The 27,280-nt window shown below is 35.2% G+C and overlaps 1 protein-coding gene across 1 annotated transcript in view; it reads left to right on the plus strand.

Annotated features, from left to right (window-relative positions):
• Nucleotides 1–27,280, plus strand: part of MMP16 (matrix metallopeptidase 16) — a 387,096-nt gene that overhangs the window by 195,581 nt on the left and 164,235 nt on the right. The window contains exon 4 of the mRNA XM_043962815.1: nucleotides 3,018–3,322. Within this exon, the coding sequence (XP_043818750.1) occupies nucleotides 3,018–3,322 (305 nt within the window). The remainder of the gene's footprint in view (nucleotides 1–3,017; nucleotides 3,323–27,280) is intronic.

Raw genomic sequence — 27,280 nt, forward strand, 5'->3', positions numbered from 1 at the left:
CCCTCATTTTTACATTTCTTATTTTCAAATAGAATATTTGGGATCAGAATTCTAGCACTTGTAGAACTCTATATAAAAGCAGTGGTTTCTACTGTACTTCCTTTTTATGGCTTCAGATAATAGAGATAAACATTTTGTAATTGCTTAAAATCTGTCATTTAAAAAAAAGAAAGGAGAACAACAATTACTATGTATTTAATAATAGAACCCCAATAGACAATGATTTGGTCCCACCTTTACTTATTCATGTTGCAACTAAACATTACCTAATATTAAATAATTGTATTCTGCCACTTGGTAGCCCTCACCTGTATCAGTAATGGGGTTGAACTGCAAATTAATATACAAATGGAGTTGTTATTGTATCATCTTATAAGGATTATAAACAATGATTTTGTAAGCATTATGAGTTTTATATTTATCAATACTACATTCTTTAATATAAATTCATTTGAAGAAAGTTTAAGTAAAATGTTTTTTTTAATTAAAGATTTTGTTCATTTAATAGTAAACAGATTGCATATCATAGTATATACCTGTCAAACCAGGCATGTTCCCTAGAATTACCTTTACAATCAGTGAAATATGAATATAAATTACTTTATTACCTTGATTTCAAGGTGAATCTACATTAAAATTAAAAATTATAATTTTACTTTACTATTTTAAAAAAGAAATCCTATAATTGTCCTTACAATTTTAGGATTTTGAGGGTGTGTGGGGGGGGTAAATATAAGGAAGAAATGGACCAGACTGCCAGATAAAAATGTCATTCAGTGTATTACTTTAAATTTCCAGAGAAATCTTAGAATGATAAATCTAGAGCTGGAAGGAATGACAGAATTCATTTAGCTGGATCTCTTTATTTTACTGATAAGAAAACTAGGATTCATGGGGTTAAGTCTTGACTTGGAAACTTGTAGGCACATAGATTTAGTATTGGAAGGGACCTTAGAAGTCATCAAGTGTTGACTTCCTCATTTTAAAGAAGAGGAAAATGAAGCCTTGAGAAGTTAGATGATGAACTCCAATAGTAAATATCTGAGGAAATATTTGAACTCATGTCTTCCTGACTAAAATGCTGGTGTTCTGTCCATTGTGCTATACCTCATCAGGCAGGGCAACAGAGATAGTAGCAAACATCAACGATGAATAGACTTAAAATAAATTTGTGCATGATAGAAGAAATAGCTAAAGTAATGAGACTATAGAAGATTGCCAAAAGGGAGAATGTAGTCAGAAAATATAAAAGAGAACCAGGGAAAAACCTTGAATGTACCCTAAACCTTAGGAGTTAGATAGAAGATAAGAGCCACTAAAGAAGACAAAAATGCTTAGAGAAGGAAAACTTTTTAAAAAGTACTAAAGAGATGAAAAGAGTCTTAAAACAAGCAAGGAGGGAATGTGAGAAGGAATGATATAGTCAGTAGTCAAATGCTGTATTGGTAGTCCTAGAGGTTCAAGAAAAAAAGATGTCAAAATGATAGACAATTAATTTTGTTGGAGTAGAAAATTATACCACTAGGCTGCTCTGTCACCAAACCCTTACAAGTATTTTATTGGTTTCCATCCAACTCTACAATGCCTATATATGTTCTGATGTCACAATTCCAAAAACATTAAATGATTCCTAGTTATGGACACATTGTCCTAAGGATTAAGCATGTTTGCATAAAGGATACTTTTTTGTGTTATAATGTATTGAGTTAAGCAGGAAAACAATAAAATAAAATTTCATCCTAGGAAAAATGACAGTATACTTAACATTTAGTATCTTAAGGTATCAATATATCTTTTAAAAATTTAATCAAGTATGCTGTATGTGTGCCTTTGTTGTCATTGTCCACTCTGTTCTTTGAGCTAAGGAGAATTCAAAGAATTCAGAAACACAAAGGTAATTACAGAGTAAGTAGGACTTGAAGGCAAGAGGAGATTAGTGTTCACTTTTCTTTTTTGTATGATGAGATTTAGAACCTTTTTTTTTTTTTTTTTTTGCTGGGCAATGAGGGTTAAATAACTAGCCCAAGGTCACACAGCTAATAAGTGTCAAGTGTCTGGGGCCTGATTTGAACATAGGTCCCCCTGAATCTAGGGCTGGTGCTTTATCCACTGTGCCACCTAGCTGCATAGCTGCATAGAACCCTTTCAATGAAATCATTAGTCCAAATTCATTTTACTCAAAGTAACATATTATTGAAGAAGGTTTGCCTCCTCCCACCCACAACTATTTCTATTTCACAAAGAGCTTAAAATATGGTGTAATGAATAACAAAGTAAAGGTTTTTGGAGGTATATGTTGTAATTAAGAGTTGGGGCTAACAAAATTCAGAAGAAATTGTTTTTGACAAGGTAATTATGGAATCTTTCCAATAAATGACTCCTCTTCTATATTAGTTCATTTTTGCAAGAGGGTACAAAGTACTTAATAAGATATCAAAAGAATATCAAAAGGTTGAGGCATTTCTTTTTTGTTTTAAATTAAGAATTTACTTTGGAAACAATGTTTAAAGATAAAGAAAAGGCTAAAACTGTCTTTAAGACCTTGTTTAGAACTGTCTAATGGGCACAGTGCAATGTTATTCTGACAGTACTTATAAGAACAAAGAAATTTCTATTTTGATTTCAGCTGGAAGCAGATACAGCTATTTGATCAAGATGGTATGTGGTCACTTGTCAGGGCTTACTTCCTTTTGTGGCTAAAGAGGCAAAGTAGTTCACTGATCCACTCTTTAAACTGTTAAGTATTCTGCAAAGAAGAATTTCCCAGGTAGAAACTTGGCAGATAAATATTGCACTGCTGAGAATCAAATAGCTAAACTATGATGAGATTTAGCACTTATAAGTAGAGATTAATACATTATCTTTCATTTAAAAATATGATTATGTTCCCTCCATCAAGTGAAGTTTTGTTGTCATGATTTGTTAGGCTGATTTCTCTAGGAATTAAAATAAAAGAAACAAGGCCTTTCTACTCATTTTGTTTTTTTTCTTTATTTTTTTTCTTTTCCTAATTTCAGCATAAAGAACGTAACTCCAAAAGTAGGAGATCCTGAAACACGTAAAGCTATTCGCCGTGCCTTTGATGTATGGCAGAATGTAACTCCCTTGACATTTGAAGAAGTTCCCTACAGTGAATTAGAAAATGGCAAAAGGGATGTGGACATAACGATCATTTTCGCATCAGGTTTTCATGGAGACAGTTCTCCCTTTGATGGAGAGGGAGGCTTTTTGGCACATGCCTACTTCCCTGGACCAGGAATTGGAGGAGATACTCATTTTGATTCAGATGAACCATGGACCCTAGGGAATCCTAATCATGATGGTAAGCACAAATTTTCATTTTTCTTTTCTTATATTTCTTTCCTTTGTCTTATTTCCCACCTTCCTTCCTTCCTTCCTTCCTTCCTTCCTTCCTTCCTTCCTTCCTTCCTTCCTTCCTTCCTTATTTCTCTCCTCCTTTCCTTCCTTCCTTTTACAGAAAGTTGTATCACAAAAATAAATAAGTATTCTTTCACAATCTTCTTTGAACTTATGGTGCCCAAGTGATTGGTAAAACAGATTATGATTTCCACAATCATTGTTAACTTTAAAACAATTATAAATGTGTTTGATTCAATCTAGGATCCTTTGGAATGAGGAGTAGTTTATACTTAATAAAACTATATTTTCTTTCATATGAAGTTCAGATACTATTTATATATTCTTTTCATACTCTGAAAAAGGGTTGAAGTTTTTTCTATGTTTCATTTCCTCTGTATCTTAGGGAAAGTTCTTAAAACATGCATGTTTATATCAAATATTCTGCTTTCTTTTTCTTCTTCATTGCAAAGTGTACCCCTTAATTCTAACCTTTGCTGACCTTTTTTGTGTGTTATCAGTTCTTCCTGTCTGCTCTGTTGTCAACTATAACATCCACAACATACCATATTACTCAAGTTCTCTACTCATTTGCCAAATTTCTCTATGCTTCCTTTTCTTCCTTCATTATGGTGCTCCCCCAGTTCCCTTATGTTGGCCTTTTCCTCTGAGCTGATCCTTGAATGTATAATTTAATATTCCCTTTATTCTTCTGTCTGCCTTCATGATGAGGAAAAAATAATTAGAACTGTCAAAAAGTAGAATGGACTACCTCGAGAGGTGTTAGGCTTCCTTTCCTTAGAGAACTGGTTGACCAATTGTTGAACATTTTATAGTTAGGATTCTTTTTCCACTATGAATTGAACCAGATGGGTGCTGTGGTCTTTTATAACTTAGAACTTTTGTAATTTTTTAAATTTCTCTCTCCAATACATGCATACTCTCTCTCTCATTCCCTCCCCCCCCTCTCTCTCTCTCTCTCACACACACACACACACACACACACACACAGAGTTTACAGCATCTCTGACTTGACAAAAATAGAAAAAGAACAATAAATAGTTATAATGCCACATTCTTTGTTGGAGATGAGGTGGGAAAGGGGGAAATCATTGTAAGTCTGTGCTTTTAATACCCTAATATAGCCATGCTATAAATTTTATATTTCATTTTTTACTCTAGAGATACTATATGTTTTATTCTAACAGCCTATAAGAATGTTTTTGTAATACAAACTGCCCTTTATTTCATGTCACTAATAAGGCTATAAAAAGAAAAGCAACAACAGCACTTATTCCTCAAGTCAAATTTGACTTTGTTACTTATTAAAAGATTTAGTTAGTTTGCTTAGTGTAACAGTCTCTGATTGTTTGGGTGTCTAGGTTGAAAGACCCTTGAAAGAAGTTTCTTATATTACATTAAGATTTAAAAATTCAAGTAATTTCAGAAAAGAAAATTAGCAACATTTTTTGGTATTTTTTCAGAAGAAATACATCTAATGTAACACAAAGACAATCTTTAAAATTTTTCCATTTATTTTTCCCCAAAACAATGTGGAATTATTAGTGATTGAATTGGGGTCTGAGATATTGACTAAGGAGGCCTCTGGTACCTCAACTTACTATTGGATGAATGGTGTTTGTAAAAGATAGAAGAATGTTGGCTCCTCAAAGGAAAACTATCATGTTTGCATTTCTTATCCTCACATTTTTGTTCAGTAACTTGCAAATGTTTCCATATTTCATTGGATCTAAAGTTCATTAATGTGTCCCTTCAGGTATTCAATTTGCTACCCATTTCCCTATAACCACACTGTAAATTTTTTTCCATGATATTCCATAAATCTTTTGTGGAGGATCTATCTATCCAATGTACTAAAGGCTTTCTATAGGTCTTTTAACATTTAATAGATAAAGACTTCAAGTCAGGTTATTCACCTGATTTCCTTCATTCTCTTCTCATAACTCACCCACATTTTCTTCTTTCATTTTTTTGTACACACTAAATGCACTTTTAAAGGATTTATTGTATTAAATTGAATTATTAGTGGCTAAAATGCATAAGTAACAAGTTAACTTGTATACTTTATTTTTTGGACATTTACTCTACAATTTTGTTTGTTTCATTAAGGTAATAATAGTAAAGGGAATAGAGATAGGGACATCACCTGTGGTTTCATTAGGATGAGGAAGTTCCAGAGGAGGCTGACCCTTTCTCTGAAGATTGCATTATTAGCCATTTGTAGAATGTTTTAAGGTTTACAAATTATGTTGTTTCAATAGTAATAAAAGGTACAAAGAGAATAAATTAATATTCTCATTTTACGGAATAAAAACTGAGGCTCAAAAACTCAAGTGATTTATCCAAAGTCATACACAACTCTAACAGACAGGATTGGTACTGAACTTCAGGTCCTTTCATTCCAAGTCCTAGAAGTTCTCTTTTTCTAACATTTTGTGCTGCATTTTAAATGGCAGCATTAATTTTTATTTATCCTTTGTGTTATCTTCAATGAACATCTTGAATTTTCTTAAATATTCTAAACATGCCCTTAAATATTTCTCTACTTTTATAATAAAATGAATCTTTTTCAATGTTTTTCATCCCAGTTATTATATTAAACTCAATAGTGTCTTCATCAGTTAATATAACTATTTTCCATGTGTTAAAATTGAATTTTATCTCTTGATAAGCAATTATAAATATTACATACATTTGTATTTTTGCATAAAATCAAAAGAACAGTGGCATAATGTTGGACAGTAAGCTAAATAGTTAAAAGGCAAAAGTGTAATCCTGATTTTTTCCATTTGGACTCTTGAGCTTCCAATTTCTGAATCTCTAAAATAATGTAGAAATAATTCTTATAAGATTTCAACTATCATTTAAAATGCCCCAAATCAATAATAATAAGAAAAATTAAAATTAAAAGAACTCTTCAACATCTCATACCCATTGGATTGGCAAAGATAACAAAAAATGATAGTTGTTAAAGGAATGTGGGAATATAATTATACTAACACATTGGTAGAGTAGTGAATTATTCCATTCATTCTGAAAAAGTTTGAAAATATATACCAAAAGTCAAGAAACTGGACGTGTCCTTCTACCCAACAATATAACTACTAAGTGTATGCCATGATCTATACATGTCATGGGGAAATAAAACATATTAAGTTCACTTATTTGGAGTGGAAATGTTATTATAATAGTGTAGTTGGTGAGTGATAGCTCATATTCAGGAGGAATAAGAGATTCATCTTGACATAAGAGCAACATCTTGGAATGCAAGAAATCTGGCCCTCTCTTCCAGAATTCCGTTTTGTATGAGATGAGTTAGGATAAATCATTAAACCTGTTGAACCTTAGTTTCTAGATCTCTGAAAGGAAGGAGTAAGACTTCTTGCTCCAATAGAACATAGAAACTGATGGTAAGAAAATGGAGGGGGAAAGAAAACTTCCTTGAGAAGTTTTGTATCAGGGATAGTATACATGTGCATGCATGCAAGTGATTCAGAATAATGGAGGACTATGCAATTTTGAAGAAATAAGGACAGAAGTAGTTAGGTAATGAGAGTTTGAATTACCATCTGTATGTAGTTTCACCTGGTATAAATATATCTCAATTTCTGACCTAATGCATTTTGAGTTTTTTATTTCATCTCATCCTTCAATTACTATAACACTCTCATCACTGCCATATTTCCTCATTTGAGAATATTCTTTTTCTGCTATATAGCCCAATGAATCTTCCTTAAACATAACTTTTATCAACATGTCCAAGCTTAAAAAAAACAAGTAATATCCTCTTAAAGTTCTGTATTATATCATTTAATAATTATTTCAATTGTGTTAATATTGTCTTCCCTACTGTATTGTAAGCTTCTTGAGGGTTTTTACAATTTAGTCTTTAACTTCTTGGAGCCTGTGGGTGGAGCATCTTCTCTGAAACTGATTCTACAACATATTATGGATTCTAGTCTTCCATACACCTAATGTTTGGAGCTAGGAGAATGAACTTTGTTTTGGGTATTGCAGAAATGGGGAACTAAAAGCTACTTTTTGCTTAGCATATCAGATCAGTCTATTTTATTTCCAATTATCTTGAAATGGAACATCAAAACTTGCAGACTACATGTTCAACCCAACTTTCATTGACCACAGTGATAGAGATAGATAAATATGGCAGAGTTCCTGGCCCTTTGAATGTCATAAGAGGAGGCAGAGCCAATTTGGTGGAATAAAGGTAGGACCTTACCCAATCTCTCTCAAATTCCACTCCAAATGATGTTAAAATAATGCCTCAAAACAAATTCTGAAGCAGCATAACCAAGAAAAGAATGGGGTGAAAAAATTTTCTAGTCATAGACAATTTAGAAGATTGGCAGGAAAGGCCTATCTCAATGGGTTAAGAGTAGAGCACAGTCTAGTCCAGTCCAATGCAGGCCATGTCAGCAGAGGCCACATACTAGCAAGCCAGTAGCAGGTCTTGGGAATCACTAAATGGGTGGTGGCTTCTGGAGTTTTCAACCCACAGATTATAAACGCATCAGAAAACTGGTCATATGGGAGATTACAGGGGAACCATTTGCTGTCAGTGGGAGCAGAAATCTGTGGTATTGCCCACACATGGGTCACCATCCCAGGTTGAGGAGGAGTACTAGTAGGAGTGGGGACACTGCACAAAGTTGCAGGGTGGAAAAGAATTATTTTGGTTATTCACAGTCTAGAGCAAAGGCCAGGAGAGCACTGATCACACCTCTCCTTAAATAATACTACCTTTGAGGAACTAAAAAACTTATACACCCTCAAAACTAGATCTGAAAACAAAAGCATGAAAATCCTGAAGTTTGGGAGAGTGCCCCCTTAATCCTGGAAGCAGAGTCCAACATTAGCTTAAAATTAAATGGCTACAAAAATGAGCAAACAACAAAAAAGAAGAGAAGCATAAAAAGTTACTATAGTGACAGGGAAGATCAAAACAAAAATTCAGAAGACAATGAAATCAAGATAAAACCTCAAAGAAAAATGTGAATTTGTCTCAAGTCATGGAAGAGCTCAAAAAGGATTTTTCTTTTGGTGAGGCAATTGGGGTTAAGTGACTTGCCCTGGGTCACACAGCTAGTAAGTGTCAAGTGTCTGAGGCTGGATTTGAACTGAGGTCCTCCTGAATCCAAGGCCAGTGCTTTATGCACTGTACCACCTAGCTGCCCCTCAAAAAGGATTTTTAAAATAAAATAAGAAAGGTAGAGGAAAAGTTGGGACAATTAATGAGTGATGCAAAAAAAAATCATGAAAAAAAATCAAGAGCTTAGTAAAGGAGGCACAAAAAAATACTGAAGAAAATAATACCCTAAAAAACATAATAGGCTAAATAGTAAAAAGACAAATAATCCCTTAAAGAGAAGAATCACTAAGACATCAGAATTAGACAAATGGGAAAATACGAGCAAAAAGACACCCAAGAGATCTCATTAAAAACTAGAAGTCATCAATGAAAAAAGAAATATAAAAATTCACTGAAGAAAATAACTCCTTGAAAAGTAGAATTGGGCATGTGGAAGGTGATAACTACATGAGACATAAAAAACCCAATAAAAATCAAAAGAATGATTTTTTCAAAATAATGTGAAATATCTCAGAACAAAATAACTGACCCGGAAAATAGAAAAAGGGTAGTAATTTTTTTTTTTAGTGAGGCAATTGGGGTTAAGTGACTTGCCCAGGGTCACTTAACCCCAACTGACCCACCAAAAAAAAAAAAAAGAAATACTAGAATACCTGAAGACCACAATAAAATAAAAGAGCCTACACATGATCTTTCAAGAATTTATGAGGGGGACAGCTAGGTGGCGCAGTGGATAGAGCACCGGCCCTGGAGTCAGGAGTACCTGGGTTCAAATCCAGCCTCAGATACTTAACACTTACTAGCTGTGTGACCCTGGGCAAGTCACTTAACCCTAATTGCCTCACTAAAAAAAAAAAAAGAATTAAGTAAAATTACTCTCATATTCTAGAACCAGAGGGTTACTATAGAAATTAAAAGAATCTACATATCACCTGAAAGAGATTCCAAAATTAAAACTTGCAGGAATATTTTAGCCAAATTCCAGTGCTACCAGATCAAGGAGGCAAAAAGCCTGAAAAAAAAATCCCAATATTGACCCACAGTCAGGATAACATCAAATTTAGCACTTTTTACATTAAAAGAATATGTCTTGGAATATGATATTGCAAAAGGCAAAGAACCTAGGGTCACAACCAAGAATCATCTATTTAATAAAAACAACAACAACAAAAAAAACCAACCAAACAAAAAAGACCTTAGTACAGTATTTCAGAAGGAACAATGGACATTCAATTAAATAGATTTTCAAGCATTCCGATGAAAGTGCAGAACTGAATAGAAAATTTGACTTTCAAACACACGACTCAAGAAGCATGAAAAGTAAATAGGAAAGAGAAATCTTGAGGGATTCAATAAGGTTAAACTACTTGCATTCTTACACTGGAAGAACATACTTGCAACACATAAGCACATTCTCCTTATTAGGGCAGTTAGGAGAAGTCATAGGTTGACTATGGTAGGATAATATCTAAAAAATAAGATTAAGGGACAACAAAAAAGGATGCACTGAAGGAAGAAGGAATGGAGAGATAGAATGGGGTAAATTATCTTACATAAAAGTGGAATAGGGGAAGCTAGGTGGCGCAGTGAGTAAAGCACTGGACCTGGATCCAGGAGGGCCTGAGTTCAAATCCAGCTTTGGACTCTTGACACTTACTAGCTCTGTGACCCTGGGCAAGTCACTTAATCCCTGTTGCCCCAACCCCAAAAAAGTGGAATTAAAAGAGCTTTTATAGTGGAGAGGGAAATGGAGGGTGATGGGAAATTCTCGAACGTTGCTGTCATTGGAATTGGCTCAAAGATGGAATAATATACACATTGAGTCAGGTATAGAAAATTATCATACCCTACAGGGAAGGTAGACTTGGAAAGGCAATGGTCAGGAGGGACAAAGTAAAAGGATAGAGAAAGAGAGAAAAAAATGGGGGCGGGGGACAGGATGGAGGGATAGCTGGTAATCATAACTCTGAATGTTAATGGGATGAACTTACCCATAAAACAGGAGCAGATAGTATAGTGGATTACATGATTTAAACAAAAAGTGTGATACCATAAGCAAATTAGGGGAACACAGAATGGTTTACCTGTTACAGGAAGAACTTATGACAAAACAAGAGATAGAGGCTATTATAAGATGTAAAATGTATAATTTTAAGTACATAAAATTTAATAGATTTTGTACACATCATACCACTATAGCCAAGAGTTGAAGAACTGAAAATGGAAATTTTTTAAATGGGAAAGGTCACATTTTTCAAATAAATAGAGAACTAAGTTTAATTCATGATAATGGGTCATTCCCCAATTGATAAATGGTTAAAGGGGAGGTATGGCTAAGATGACAGAGAGAAACCAGGAGCTTTCTATAGTTTCCCTCAGAAACAACATTAAATCAAGTCTCTAAATGGATTCTGGAGTTATGAAACTACCAAAAAAACAAAAACAAGCTAACAAAAAAAACCCCAGAGAAACAATCTTTCACCTTGAAATAATTTAGAATACTTCAGGAAAAGTCTGTCTCCCTTGTTAGAAAGGGGAGCATAGCACAGCATCAGAGGGTGTCTGGGCAAGTCAGCAGGAGTCTCTTGGACATAGCACAGATCAGCAGCTGAGGCCCATTGGTCCTGGATCAGCAGGCTAGTGGCCCAGCAGGCCAGTTCTGAGACCTTCTAGCCCTAACTGAGAGGACAAACTACTAGCTATAGAACCACCCACAGGAGAGGTATGACTAGACCAAGCTCTCCCAGCACTGAGAGCAAGCCCAGAATGGTGAGGAATCTGTAAGCTCCAGAGGCCCAAGAGCAGAAAGCCAATATGATCAGGGGCTTGGCCTCCAGCACAAGAAGCTTGCAACAATAGCCCCTGTACCCCAGGAGCAGACCTTAACATTAAAAGTCACAAACTAGTCTAAAATATGAGTGCAAAACAGAAAAGAACCCTTACAATAGAGAGCTTCTATGATGACAGGGAAAAGCTAAACACAAACTCAGATGAGGACAACATTGTCAAAATGCCTAAATATGAAGCCTCAAAAGGGAAGATGAATTGGTCTCAAGAAAAAAAAAAAAAGCCTTCTTTGAAGATCTTAAAAAGTATATTATAAATCAGATAGACAGAACAACAATAGGGTAAGAAATAAGAATTATGCAAGAAAATCATGAAAAAAGAGTCAACAGCTTAGAAAAAGAAGCCCCAAAATTGACTGAAGAAAACAATTCCTTAAAAATACAGTTGGCCAAATAGGAAAAAAAATCCACTGAAGATAAATTGTGAAAGTATTTAATCAGGCAGTTTTCAGAAGAAGAAATCAAAAGTTTATAGTCATATGAAAAAATTCTCTAAATAATTATTGATTAGAGAAATGCAAATTAAAACAATTCTGAATTATCCCCTCAAAGCCATTAGATTGACTTATAGGACAGAAACAGAAAATGACAAATGTTGGAGAAGATATTGGTAAAATGGGACACTAATGCACTGTTGGTGGAGTTGTGAACTGATCTAACCATTTTGTAAAACAATTTGGATCTATGCCTCAGAAGCTTCAAAATTTTGACTCAGCAATATTTTTATTAAGTCTGTATCCCAAAGAGATAAAAAAGAAAAGTACCTATATATAAAATATCAATAACAACTCTGTTGTGGTGGCAAACAATTGGAAATTGTTAGGATTCCCATCAATTGAGGAATGACTGAACAAGTTGTGGTATATAATTTTGATGGAATACTATTGTGCTATATGAAATGATAAGCAGCAGGTTTTCAAAAAAACCTGGAAAGGCTTACATGAATTTATGCAATGTGAAGTAAGCAGAACTAGGATACATTGTTTACAATAACAGCAATATTCTTTGGGGATCAACTGTGAATGACTTAACTATTCTAAGAAATACAATAATTGTAAGACAATTCCAAAGGAATTATGATGAAGAATGCCATCCACCTCCACAGAAAGAATTGATGGAGTTTGAATGAAAATCAAGGCATTTTTTAATCTTTATTTTTCTTGTTTGTTCATTGTTATTTTTTTTTGAGGGGGGTCTGTGTTTTCCTTTACAATATGACTAATATGGAAATAAGTTTTGTATGACTGAACATATATAACCTACATAAAATTGCTTGCCTTCTCAATGAGAAGGGGGGAAGGGAGGTGGTAGGGAATTTAGAATTAATTTTTTTAATATGAAAACTGTTTTTTAACATAAATTGAAAAAAAGTTTTAAAAAAAAGAATGTCATAAAAGGTGAGTACCTGACCAGACTCTATTCCCACTCATCTCCTTTTTATGGAAAGCCTTTTGCCTTTATTAGGTAGGTATTCTTAATATTATGGAAAGCAAATTTGCTTTGAGACTGGAATAATAATATTTAAATGCTGTAGTAGGAATTAATTTTCTGTGTGGGTTGTAAGAAATGGATACTGGAGGAAACTAGGTTGTGCAGTGGATAAAGCACCAGCCTTGGATTCAGGAGAAGCCGAGTTCGAATTTGACCTCGGACACTTTACACTTACTAGCTGTGTGACCCTGGGCAAGTCACTTTACCCTCATTGCCCTGAAAAAAATAAGAAAGGAAGGAAGGAAGGAAGGAAGGAAGGAAGGAAGGAAGGAAGGAAGGAAGGAAGGAAGGAAGGAAGGAAGGAAGGAAGGAAGGAAGAAATGGATGCTGATGTGCTTTCTAATGCTCATAATCTGAGATTCTGTAAAATTCCTAACTACTCTTACTCTTCTTCTTCTTCTTTTTTTTTTGGTGAGGCAGTTGGGGTTAAGTGACTTGTCCAGGGTCACACAGGTAGTAAGTGTTAAGTGTCTGAGGTTGGATTTGAACTCAGGTCCTCCTGAATCCAGGGCCAGTGCTCTATCCACTATGCCACCTAGCTGCCCCCTCTATTACTTTTATCCTAATTTTTCAGCCATAACATTCTGAGGGAAAAATCATCTTCTCTTATCACTCCCCAGACTCTATTCCCTATTTATCTATTTCTACCCCTTAGTTCATATGTTCATTTTTCCTCCCATCTTCCCTTATCTTCTGGAATCTTGGCTTCATTGTTTAAAAAAGAACCCTATATCATTGATTTCTTAATTATAATCAATTTCTGTTTGTAATAATGGCAACTGACTATTTCTGGATAACATTGGATCACTGGATCCCTCTCTAGGATAAAATACTGTTCCTCTCTTACTCTCCAAGAAAAGTGTGAGGTGAAATTCCTTGCTCCTTACCCATTTATCCACACTGTCTTTTTGCCATTATCATTCAGCAACATCTCTTCCTTTGAAATCCATTTATTTTATCATAATTTCCTACTCCAACTACTTGTCATGGGCATCTACTGACCTGGACATATTTTCCTTTCTTTTTCAAGACCGTCCCTCAAACCTGTTCTACTTCCATAATATAGGCTTCTGAAATTCTAACTACAACATGTTTCAATTTCTTCTTTTGCTTCATTCTTCTTAAATCTACGCATAATCTTCACTGTACCTTCTGGTCTCTCCTTCCCTATACGTTCTGTTATTTCGTGAAATCTACTTTTGTCTCCCTTTCTTCCCTTGATGGTTGACTAATTTAATCACAAACTGCTAGCTACCCTTTTATATTCTCCCTCCACACTCGTATCCTATTACCATGCATATCTTTGCAAATCCCAGTTATGGCTGTCATGGGGCCCAGAGTACCCCAGAAGTTCTCTGGGGCATATCAAGGAATCTTCTCCTTGAGAAACTAAACCAGAGGACAGATACTCCTAGAGAGATAAGCAGAACCAGATCTGACTGAGCTAGCTTTGGGACCTCGACCCTTCAGTCTGATCTCTGGGTGTGGCTGCAGCCTTTGTGTCCTGAGGAGAGAGATGGCTAGAGAGATCCTTAGCCACCCCTCACCTAATTCTTCTAGTCACTAACAGTGGGGGATGGTCCTCTACTCCTCACCCAATTCCTCTAGCCACCACCAGTAGGAGATGGTCCTCCCTCACTAAAGGAAATTTCCACAGTCAAATGGTCACCCCTCCCTGCATCAGTCCTCTATAAAAGTAGCTGCTAGGCTCCTGCTCGAGGAGATTGGTACCTCAGAGCCACATGCTTTGTTCCATACCTCCTCCTGATGTGAAGTCCAAGGATTTCTTTCATGGTTTCCCTTCCCCCCATCCTTCCCTTCCCTTGCCCCTAAATAAACTACCATCTTATTCTAACTGCTTTTGTGTGCAAGAGGGTGTAATTCTTTAAAGAGGAATTTCTAAGAACCCCAGCCCCGTACCCCATTTTCCCCCATAACAATGGTCTTCCTCCTCCATTGGAAATTTCTGACCTACATACTGCTCAATTCTTCTACAGAGCATAGCATCACCATCTTGGTCAACTTCACTAAAAAATTAAGTTATTTAATGTCAACTACATTCAAACTACTGTATTTTTTTGTCTTCCCTAATGAATATTTGATCATACTCTGTATAGAGGCTATTCCACACTTCCCTTCCTCTTCTGATTCTTTAGTCTAGATCACATTCTTGCCCTAATCCTACTGCAACTCCAGTCAAGGATTTCTTCACCTATTTGGTGGTTTTTGTTTGTTTGTTTGTTTTTTGGAGGGTCAGTGAGGGTTAAGTGACTTGCCCAGGGTCACACAGAGAGTAAGTGTCAAGTGTCTGAGGCCAAATTTGAATTCAGGTCCTCCTGAATCCAGGGCCAGTGCTTTATCCACAGTGCCACCTAGCTGCCCCTTCTTCACCTATTTTGCTGTGAAAATAGTGGTCATTGACATCTTTTTTGGTTGCTTCTTAGAAACTTTTTAAGAAAAATTGTATCTTGCTATTTGACAAGGTTAAACTTTTACTTTTGCTCTTGATCCTTTAAGCTTTCTACTCCTGGTTTTCTCCAATAGCATTTTCCTTTCATCTTTAATCTCTCCTTATCCATGGGATTCCTACTTGCTATAGAAGACATGCTTAGATATCACCCAATCTAAAATCAAAGACCTTTCTTTACTCTGCCATTTGCTGAAATTACTAGATTATTGCTCTTAACTACAGATAAGTTCCTAGAATGGGCTATCTACATTCCTTGCTTCCTTTTTTCCACCTTCAATTTACTTTTCAGTTCTTTACTAATCTTATTACCTTTCATGTACTCAATTGTAATCTCAATGAAGAAGACCCCTAGGTCTGTATAGCCAGCTACAATCTATCTCCTGGACTCTAGTACTAATATATCAAATGTCTGCTGGTATACATGTTGGACTAAATGACTGCTGAGATTCTTTCTACCTCTCACATACTATTATTCTGTGATAAGATTCTTTTTTAAATATGTATTTTATTTTCAATTTATGGAATTAAAAGATTTTTATAATGTAGGTTAATAATAAAAAAGATGATTGCACATGAAACTACAAATCTGTTATGTACAACTACTATTCCTTTTAAATATATAATAAATTTATTGTGTAAATCTCTTTTTTCTTTTTTCTTTCTTCTCACTCCACCATAGAAATGTCTAACATTACACAACACACACATTATCTATACACATATTATCTAAATATCTCTATCTATCTCTCTGCCTATCTATATGTAAAATCACCCTATACATACTTCTCCTTATGTTCTTTCTCTGGATGATGATAGTGTTTTTCTTCTTATATTCTTTGTAGTTAATTTGGGTATTTATAATAGTCAAAATGGCTCATTCATTCAAAGTTGTTCTTAAAACAATATTACGGTTACTATAGACAACATTCTCTTGCAAGTCTATCCATGTTTTTCTAAGATCATCAAGCTCATCATTTCTCCTAGCTCAGTAGCATTCTATCACAATCATGTATAACAAGATGTTCAGTCATTCCCTAGTTGATAGATATCCAACAATTTCCAGTTCTTTGTTACAACAAAGAGAGCTGCTATAAATATTTTAGAATATGTAGGTTCTTTTCCTTTTTTTTCTAGTCATCTTTCAAAACAGACAGTATGTCATTGTGATTCTTCCTGGATATTCCACAGGTAACTCTTACATAATGTGAACAAATGGAACTTATTTTCTTTTCCCCAAAACCCATTTTTTTTCAGTAAAATCTCTCCATTTCTGTTGTTGATTCCACCAGCATCTACCTATTAACTCAGGTTTATACCTTTGCATTATCCTTGTCTCTTCCCTTTACTTTAACCTATATAGGCAATAAACTGCCAAGTCTTTTTCTTCTTTTTTTGTAAAATAAAAAGATCTATTAGCAGAAAGGAATATATGGTGGGGGGGGGGAGGGGACAGATCACTATGATGACTGTCCCATTGGAGTAAGAAAAGACCTGGTCTTTTGTATCTTTACAAAACAAAGAAAGGGAAGGGAATTACAAAGCAACAGGAAATGCAAAAACTGGGGCCAGATAAGTAGGAGGAGATCTTTGATAATGGGGTATCAATGGGATATGCAGCATACATCCATATCCTGAATATAATCTTGTAGATCTTGGTATTTCTTATCAGCAAACTGGGGTCATACTCTACCACACCTCATACTTGAGGTGGGAGAAAGGACTGTTTTTCTCTTGGCCTAGCTGTGTTTGAATCTTTAGGTTTCTTGGGGTCCCACTGCATTCCCACAACATTCCCCCCTCTCTTTATTCCTGGGGAGGAAGGGGCAAAGGTCCATCTCCTGTAGCTTCTTCAAGGCTGAAAAATGGGGCATAAAGATATCCCTGTTAGGGCAGCTAGGTGGCACAGTGGATAGAGCACTGGCCCTGGATTCAGGAATACCTGAGTTCAAATCCAGCCTCAGACACTTAACACTTACTAGCTGTGTGACCCTGGTCAAGTCACTTAACCCCAATTGCCTCACTAAAATATATATATATATATATATATATATATTCAGTGTATATATATATCCCTGTTGATGAAGTAGGGAGGAAGTGAAAGGTTTTATAGGCACAGTTCAAGGGTCACAGGGGTACCACTGTAGCTTCAGTGAAGGCTTTAATCCTAGAAGTGACTAAAGAAGTGACAGTATTACACATACAAGGTCCACACAGCAAGACACATGCAATGATAAAAATTATAGGTATGAAAGGAGTAAGTAGTGAAAACAACCATGAAGTCCAGGATGGAGACCTGGAGAGCAATTGACTGTCAATGTCTGCATTATATACATACAGCATAAAGTATTCTGAACCTTGAATACCCTGACTATGGTAGGAAGTAAATAGTCTAAGATTTTCTTTTGTCCATTACTACAGTCTGCATAGTCTTCTATCTCTCTCTACAACAATTATTATGTCACTTTTTAGTTTTTATTCTAATTTTGATCCTTATTACTTCTTACTTGAATTATTCATTCCCTCATTCCAACCTATCCTATAAACCTGTTTGCCTTAGTTCCCCATCTGTAAGAATGAGCTGGAGAAGGAAATGGAAAAACACCCCAGTATCTTTCCAAAACAAAAAACAAAAAAATAAAAACAACCCAGAAACCCTAAGTGGGGTCATGAAGAGCAGAAATGACTGAACAACAACAATTTAAGAAACAACAAAAGAAAACATCATGTTGGCTTTTAAAGTCCTTCATAATTTGGCATCTACATAACCTTTGAATTCTTATTTCATATTTCTCATTTTCATTCACATTCCAGTCAAACCAAGTTGCTACCTGATCCCTGTGCATGATCGCTTCTGCATAAGTACAATTTAGGTGCCACCTCCTACTCAAGATCTTTCCTTATCCTTAAAATTATTTATTCTCTACTCTCTTTCTCTCAGTGATTTTGTATGTTTTTTTTTTTTTACTTCATTGTTTGCATGTTATATCATCATGGCAGAGTAAACTCTTTGGCATAGGAGTCATTTCATTTTTGCCTTTGTAGCTCCCTGAATTAGCACCCTACCTCATCTATAGTAGGCAATTTATAAGTATTTGTTGAATTAAATGGAACTGACTTGTTTTGCATCTTTTTCCTTTTTTGTTTTTTCCCTCTTGAGGACATTTTTTTAAAAAACTTGCTTAATTAGGCAAAAAATAAAAGAGAGAATTCGTGCTTTTTAAATTCTGCAGGGGATCATTAACATGCTAATGAATACATGTTTAATAATATTTTTAAAGTATCTTTGTGGTTCCTATGGTAGTTACTGCTTTATTGATAGGAATGGCAGCATAATTTTAAATATTCAAAAAGCAGGTGTGTCCTGTTTATATTAATGATTATAACTGGCTCAAATTTTCAGTTCATTTCAAGTTTCCTTTGTCCCACAAATGAATGAAAAATGTAGTACTCCTCGAGTTTCTAAAGTTTGCTGACCAAGTAAGAGTCATTATTACAATTAATCTCTATGGAATGAGTTTCTCGAAAATATCAAGCAATAGACATTACATTCATTACTGATAGAACTTTGAAATTTTAAGATGATAGTAAAATCTGTAAATTTGAAATGCTGGGAATTAACTGTAAAATTTAAAATGAGTATAATTTTAAATTATTTCCCACTTGAAGTAAAGAGCTAAACTATTTCACTGTTGATTGTTGTAATAGACTGATTTTTACTAAAATATTTTGCAGGCTTCACCAAAGAAAGATACAGAGTATCTTCCTTAATAATTGATGCTTTAGACACCAAACATGCATTTAAAAAAAGGAACTGCTGTTTTAAGAAAGTAAAATCTACATGGGAATTTGGGTTCTATAGCTACTATGTGTTTCAATTCTTTATTATGAGAATAAGCATCTTTAAAGAAACTGCGAAGAGTAACATCAGAAATAAAAATTTATTTTTATGTCAGCAATGACTTAGCAGACTATTAACACTATGGCCCTTTGTAACGTCACAAGTCATATTGTGCAAATTTGATATTCATTGCTTACAGAAATCTTTTACTATTCAGTCTACCACATGGAGGGAAATGTTTATCTTTACCACTCAAATAAGATTATTTTGCTTTGTGAGCTTGAAGTAAATGACTTTTTGCAAAATAACAGTGCTAAAACATCGCAGGAATTCCTGGAGACATTAACTGACTGTTGAAGATATGATACCATAATGATTTACTGCTTAATTGGAATCACAACCCTAAAACAGTAACAGCAGGGTGGCTAAAGCAGTGTCATGTTGAAGTATTGATCATTTATCTAGAGAGCAGCCTTTCACTTTGTTTGAGGAAGTAGCAGGTGTGAGGAGAACTAAGACTCATTGATGTCAATGTATTTCCTGGATCTTAACTTGTATATAGTATTTTCTACTTTGTTTGAAAGATATGGCATAGCACAGCTGACATCTTTAGTGATAAACATATTTTCTTTAAAATTCTAGCTTTTAAAAGCTCTCAGAATTACTTACCTGAATTATTTTCTTTTTCTCCATTTTTGGAGCTCACAAATAGCTAGCAAACAGAGCAGCTCCATTATTTAGCAAAAATGCAAATCAAGAAGCCTCCTGATAAGTACCCAGCTCATTTTCCACAGCATATTGCTCCTCTAATGAAGTCAATTTGAATTCTGTCTTCCTCAAAAGAGATAAACAGCATCTTAGAGTGCCAGGAACTCTTAATACATTGTTATCCACTTTCCTATCAATTTGTTTAAGAGTATCCCACCTTTTGAGAAATATCCACAGAATGAGCAAGAATAAGGATTTGTTTAAGATAGAGAAAAGATTCCATTAGAATGATAGTAATGCTGCTATTCTTTTTTTGGTGGTTGTAGTTATTTATTAAATTGATTGCATAATACTCCATTTAAAACAGAAAATGTTTATCATTGTAATGCTATTTAGGAGGCAGTATGGTGTAGTAGAAGCTGACTGTCTGGGTTGGAATCTTCATTTGCAATTTACCCTCCAGGGAGCCTCAGATAAGTCACTTCTTGTCTCTAGATCTTGCTTTCTTAATGTGAAACTAAAGGGTTTGGATTAGATAATCTCTTGGGTCCTAACCAGCTCTATATGTTACTATTATTTCTTTGTTAGGAATATAAATAGGAAGAACCTTTAAAATTTTAGTTTCAGCATTTGTAAAGAAAAATGTTTATCATATATCATTAATTTAACATTCTCTTCTTGGCCATAATGATCAGGCCAAAATTTAACATATTTAAAAATGAAGCGAAATAGATGTAACCCAAAGAATACTTCTAATTACAAAAGTATCAGTTATGAAAAACAATATGTTCATGGCAACCCACTTAATATATACTATGTGGCATAGGGAAATGTACCATAATAACAGTTCATATAAAGGCCTTGGCATTTTTGGTAATAATAAGAGTGAACAGTGTGATGTTGCTTCCTTAAAACCCAATTCAATCTTAGATACAATTTTTAAATTAAAAAAAAATGATCTGTAATCCTTTACCTAGATTATTTGATTTGATTTGGGATTTGATATTTTATGAGCAACAGTGAAAATCTTCAATCATATCCAGAGAATCTTGACTATAATGAGGAAGGGAATTAAAACCATGTTATATGCTATATAGTTGACTGAATTTGGTGCAGAGTGGTTTAATCTGAAAAGGGGGAGCTGTAAAATGGCTGATGTTTGTTTGCTTTACTCCTCTGAAGAGTGGCATATGAAAGAGTAACTAAAATTGTATTGAATCATAACCAACGTGTAGATGGAACAGAGTAGCCTATTTAGATTACTACAATGAAGAAACATTTAAATATTTGAAGTATCCAGAATGTTTCATGAGCTACTAATACTAAGTTCCATCATTCCTAGAAGTATTCAAGCAAAAGTTTGATTGAGCCAGTCAGAGACATTGTAGCGAGGATTTATGCATTAGGTAATGTGAATCTGAACAATATTACTGTCTGCTATTTAGTCAGTTTCTTGGGATGCCCATGTCATGGGGTGCAGAGCACCCCAGAAGTTCTCTGGGGCACATCAAGGAACCTTCTCCTTGAGAAACTAAACCAGAGGACAGATAATGCCTATACAGATAAACTGAACCAAATCTGACTGAGTTAGTCTTGGATTCCTACCCTTCATTCTGGTCTCCCTTACCCTGGGAAGATAAATTTGGGTGTGGCTGTGGCCTTTGGGTTCTGAAGAGGGATCTGTAGCCACCCCTCACCCAATTCCCCCAGCTACCACCAGTGGGGGATGGTCCACCCTCACTAAAGAACTTTCCACAGGCAGATGGTCCACCCCCATCAGGCCTCTATAAAAGTACTTTCCAGTCTCCTGTTAGAGGAGGTTTGGTACCTCTGAGCCATGTGCTTTGTGCTAATCTCCCCATGAGAAGTCCAAGGATTTCTGTCATGGTTTCCCTTCCCCCACCCTTCCCTTCCCTTGCTCCTAAATAAACTACCACCTTATTCTAACTACTTTTGTGTGCAAGAGGGTGTAATTCTTTAAAGAGGAATTCCCAAGAACCCCAACCCATCCCCTAACCAAACCCGTACCCCATTCCCCCCCATTTCCCCCCATATCACCCCTGTGTGTGATTTAGTAGAACTATTTTGGTTTCTATACAGCATTTGGTTTGGTAAAGTAATATGACAGTATTTATAACTATAAGTAATACCTACTAGAAAACATACCAGGGCTTCTAGACTTAATAGTATAAGGTCCTCCTGAATCCAGGGCTGGTGCTTTATCCACTGTGCCACCTAGCTGCTCCAAAATGTTAGTTTTTGTTTAGCACATTCAGCTACTTAGCTTTAGTTCCTAGTCCTATTCCTCTGATCATGATTTCCCTGTTCTCTTGTCCATAAGAGGTTCATGTCTTGAGACTTAGAAAAGCTTTAGATAGAGTATGTGATTTCTTAAAATGTTCATAATAATCTTCTTATACTATTAAGTCTAGAAGCCCTGGTATGTTTTCTAGTCACCTAACCCCCATTGCCGCAACAACAACAACAACAAAAAACAAAACAAACAAACAAAGAAAAAACAAACAAACAAGAAACTCCTAACATTTCTATAGGGCTCTAAGGTTTCCAAAAAAATATGTATATTATCTCTTTTTTTTTTTTTTTTTTTAGTGAGGCGATTGGGGTTATGTGACTTGCCCAGGGTCACACAGCTAGTAAGTGTTGTGTCTGAGGCTGGATTTGAACTCAGGTACTCCTGACTCCAGGGTCGGTGCTCTATCCATTGTGCCACCTAGCTGCCCCCATATTATCTCTTCTGATACAACAGATTTGTGAGTAGGTACTATTATAATTCCCATTTTATAGATGAGGAAACTGAAGCTGACAAGGGTCACACAGGGTCACACAGATAATATATGAGGTGAAATTTTGACTTTAGGTCTTTTTGAATTAAAATCCAATGTTGTATCCATTATACCAAGTTCCATCCCCCAAAGCTCATTTAAAGCTTCAATGGCTCTGCATGGCTTCTATGATAAGATACAAACTCTTCTGTTTGACATTGAAAGCCCCTTACAATTTGACTTCAGACCACCTTACCAAGTTCACTACATCTCAGTCCCATTCATGTACTTTATGGCTAAGCCAAACTGGCTTTTTTTTTCTGTTTTGCACATTGTCCATTACACCTCCACCCCCTCTCTGCCTTTTCACAGGTTCTCTCTCATTCCTGGAATGTCATCCCTTATCTCCACCTCTCAGACTCCCTAGCTTCCTTCAAAACTCAGCTCAAGTAATCACTTTTTTATGTCTCAGAAGCCACTAGTGCCTCCCCCCCCCCCACCTTATTTTGGCTTTACCATGTGTGCATTTGCTATTTATTTATATGCATACATTTTTTTCCTTAATAGAACATAAGCTTCTAGAGGTCTGATTTATTTTTGTCTTTGTATGCCCTGTGAACCTAGCTAATGCTTGACCCATTTCCCATATTTTAGCCTCAAGTTGGAAACAATACAACACATGGGCAAACTTGCCAGTTTGGGTGAATCTGTGAGTGTACATCAAGTTAACAGTATCTGACAATAATCAACAAAAGGGTAAAAGTGAGTGAGAGGGGGCGGCTAGGTGGCGAAGTGGATAAAGCACCAGCCCTGGAGTCAGGAGTACCTGAGTTCAAACCGGACACTTGACACTTAACTAGCTGTGTGACCCTGGGCAAGTCACTTAACCCCCATTGCCCTGCCCCCCCCAAAAAAAAATTGAGTGAGAGGGATGTGGAGGTAATTACAATCTGAAATTAGGGGGAGATTCTATTACTTGATTGATAGATCCTGCTTCTTCAAGTCTGTGACATCTTGTGCAGAATGCTGTCTCTGTCTCTCCTCATTATTTATAGCCTCATGTAATAAGGCACATGTTTAGCAAGGAGATCACATGATCTCTGGAGTTTCCAGATGTGTATATAATTTACAAAGCTTTTGCCGTGTGTGCAGAAATCCTGAGTGCTTCCCAAAGTGCTTTCACATAATAAATAAAAATGCATGATCTTTAACTCTGTGATACTTATTTTAGGACACCAAAAACATTAAGCCACATAGCACAATGAATTATATTTTCAATATTATTCCTGAGATTTATAATAAAATAGAAGTTGGAAACATAAAATTATTATCCCTTACATCTGATAAAATGAGGAGGCCTAGAATATTACTTGATCTTGATTTCTTAAAATAATCAGTGACTGCAAGATTTAGTCCTCATCTTCTTTCTCTCATGATTGCTAGTCATTTAGTGAGTTAACAGCATTTATTGAGTTCTCAATGTGGATGAGGTTCTGTGTGACACCCTTCTACCACTCCAGCATATTTCTGTTAAATTACTTGGACAGCATACTTATCACAGAGACCTCCAGACACAAAAAGACACATCACAACAGCTAAGTGGGCTCTTATCAAGAGGTTTGTTTGTGCCACTCCCTGCCCTTTATTGACTTGTACTTTATATGAGCAATTGGTAGACCAGGAACGTGGTCTGATAATGTTGGTGGATGAATCATAAGCAAATGAATAATTACATCAGCATCCTGAGGTGTCTGTGGCAACATATCCATACTCATATCTCTTGAGGATATTTTGAGAGGGTGATAGAAAAGATTGACACTAATTTGAGAGTACAATTCCACTATGTATGTAAATTATGTGATTGATTTGAGTTCCTGCAGCCACACACCTGATTGTAAATCAGTGGAATGGCAGCAGAGATGATTATCTTGCAGTACTGATGTTAGAATAGTTCAATAAAGGTTTTTGAATTCATATACAGCCTCTATTAATTGTTACTTGAAAGTATATCACTTGGATTCAAATATGAAACAGATTTCTCTGGTAATATATGGAGCTATTTAGGTAAATGATGATGCTTTAAAAGGAAAATATATGCCCAAATGCACTAATGTAGTTTTCTGTTTGGAGGGTATAATTTGGACAATATTCAATTTCTATCATCCCAAACTAGAACTTTTTTTTTTAAGTAGATTCATAGAGTCAGAATGTTAAGGCTAAATGGATCCTTAGTGGTCATTGTGATCTTAATCTCTCATTTTTAGCTGTGGGAAAATTGAGGCATAGGGAGGTTAAATGACTAGTCTAAAGTCACATAATTAGTCAGTAGAAGTGAATTCTAATTATAACAAAAGAGCTTGGTAACATTTAAAATAGAAATTAATGTTCCATATTTTCCATTTTAAACAAAATCTGGGGTATTATTAAATTTTTAAGATCTGATATGAATTTGGTAATTCTGACTGGTGTCTTAAATTGATATTTAGATATTCTTAATCCTAAAATTTGTTCATGTGGAAAGAAGATTCTTGTGTCAATTTTAATCAAGAGGCATTGGACTCTGAGTTAGAAAAGATGACTCAGGTTGTACATTGTAGTAGTGTAGGCTGTTCAGAATAATAAATCCTTTAGTATTTTCTTCTATCTATTTTTAAACCTGCTGAGTAGAATTTCATCCAGTATAAATACTCCATAATATATTGTCCTTAATGTCAGCAATGTTATCAAGCTATATTTTATATTGTTTAGCTTGGTAAAATATTTTACCAGGCTACCTATGCTCTCTAACCTTCCTCCAACCGCAAGCTAAATACTATGTGTATGTATATGTATTCTATTAGTTTTTGTTACTACCTGAATTAAAAAAAAAATTTATTTGAACATTCTTTTTGCTACCCTGAATGTTCTTAAATTTAGTAAAATCTCATCAATTATATCATTTATTGTTGTGTGTGTTGGGGGGAGGGTGAAGTCCAACTCATATGGGAAGAGCATCAATTTAGAAAACTGGGATATATTTGTACCCTGAAGTTGTTTCCTTTCTACTATCTAGAACAGTACTGGGCGAAGCTACCAAGAAGGAACACTGAGCAATTTGCTAGTAATTTTGCCAGTATACATACATATATATATATATATACACACACACATATATATATATATATATACATACATATATATATATATATATATATAGTCACAGTGGAAATCTGTTTTGTGGATAATTACATCAATTATTGTTGTTGTTTTTAGCCACAAAAATATTGTCTATTCCTAAAAGAAAAGTCTGTTGCTAGTTAATGAAATCTCTATTATAGACCTGGGTTAGGAATTCCTACTGGCAAGAATGAATTAGCTTTGAATTTTGGGAATGTTTCTTGTCTAATAGAAATGTACTAATGGGATTGGACATGTCTGGTACTCAGGTCATCTGTCAGTAAGTCATTCTAGATAAATCAAAATAAAGTTGGCTAAATTGCTTTACTGCATACCAGCTTCAGGGAGGCATAGATTTTTTTTTTCCCTGAAGCTTTGGAAATCCCTCCGATCAAGGTCTTAGGGGAATGTCATTTTTAAAAACTCCCTCACTATATTCATTTTGCTTGGGGTGACCATCAAAATCTAGTAGAATTGCTAGTAAATTGTCCAGTCTAGGATATAGGGGAAAAAACTGGCAAGATCTTGGGGAAAAAAACAAACAAAACCCCCCCTGCATATTCTCTACCTTATTCACTTTCTCTACCCCCAAGTTATTAAGTACACTCGACCAACTGAAGTTGCCTTTATTTATAATAGTATTTTTCATCCTCAGTTATTCTCTGTTACACTTGAGGTACTTCTAATGTGTAGGTTACTGGGGAAGAATAAGGAAAAAGGAGGAAGGTTGCAACAACTGGCTTTGATCCAATCATTTTTCTGTATATACTCAACAATCAGTTCTAAAGAATACACATTTCTTTTAGGGAAGCTGATCAGTTCTCAGAGGTGAATCCACTTGGTTTTTAACTAGTTTTCATATGGTAATTTAACAAGTGGATAGTTTATTGTACCTTGGAGTGTACTTTATTCCACCACCATTACCTTCCACAGGTCCTTGAACCCTCACACCTGACACTGTGGGGCTGTAAGTCATTTAAAATTTTTCTGCCTCAGTTTCCTCAACTGTAAAATGGAGATAACAATCTCCCTGGGTTGTTGTGAGGATCCTATGAAATAATATTTGTAAAATGCCCGGCATGGTGTCTTGCATATGGTGTTGTTGTCGTTCAGTTGTTTCAGTTGTATCAGATTCTTCATGTCCCCAGTTTGAAGTTTTCTTGGCAAAGATAATAGCTATTATTCACAGCTGATCATTGTACAATATTGCTGCTACTCTGTACAATGTCTTCCTGGTTCTGCCCATTTTCTTTGTGTCAGTTCATGCAAATCTTTGCAAATTTTTCTGAATGCATCCTGCTTGTAATTTCTTATACTACAATAGTATCCCATCAAAATTATATGCCACAACTTTTTCAACCATTCCCCAATTCATAGGTGTTATCTCTATTTCCAATTCTTTGCCACCACTAAAAGAGCTTCTATAAATATTTGTGTATAAATAAGTCCTTTTGCTTTTTGTATTTTATCTCTTTGTGATACATACATAGTAATAGTATTTCT

Source organism: Dromiciops gliroides, chromosome 1, assembly GCF_019393635.1.
Source record: "Dromiciops gliroides isolate mDroGli1 chromosome 1, mDroGli1.pri, whole genome shotgun sequence".
Taxonomy (NCBI): Eukaryota; Metazoa; Chordata; class Mammalia; order Microbiotheria; family Microbiotheriidae; genus Dromiciops; species Dromiciops gliroides.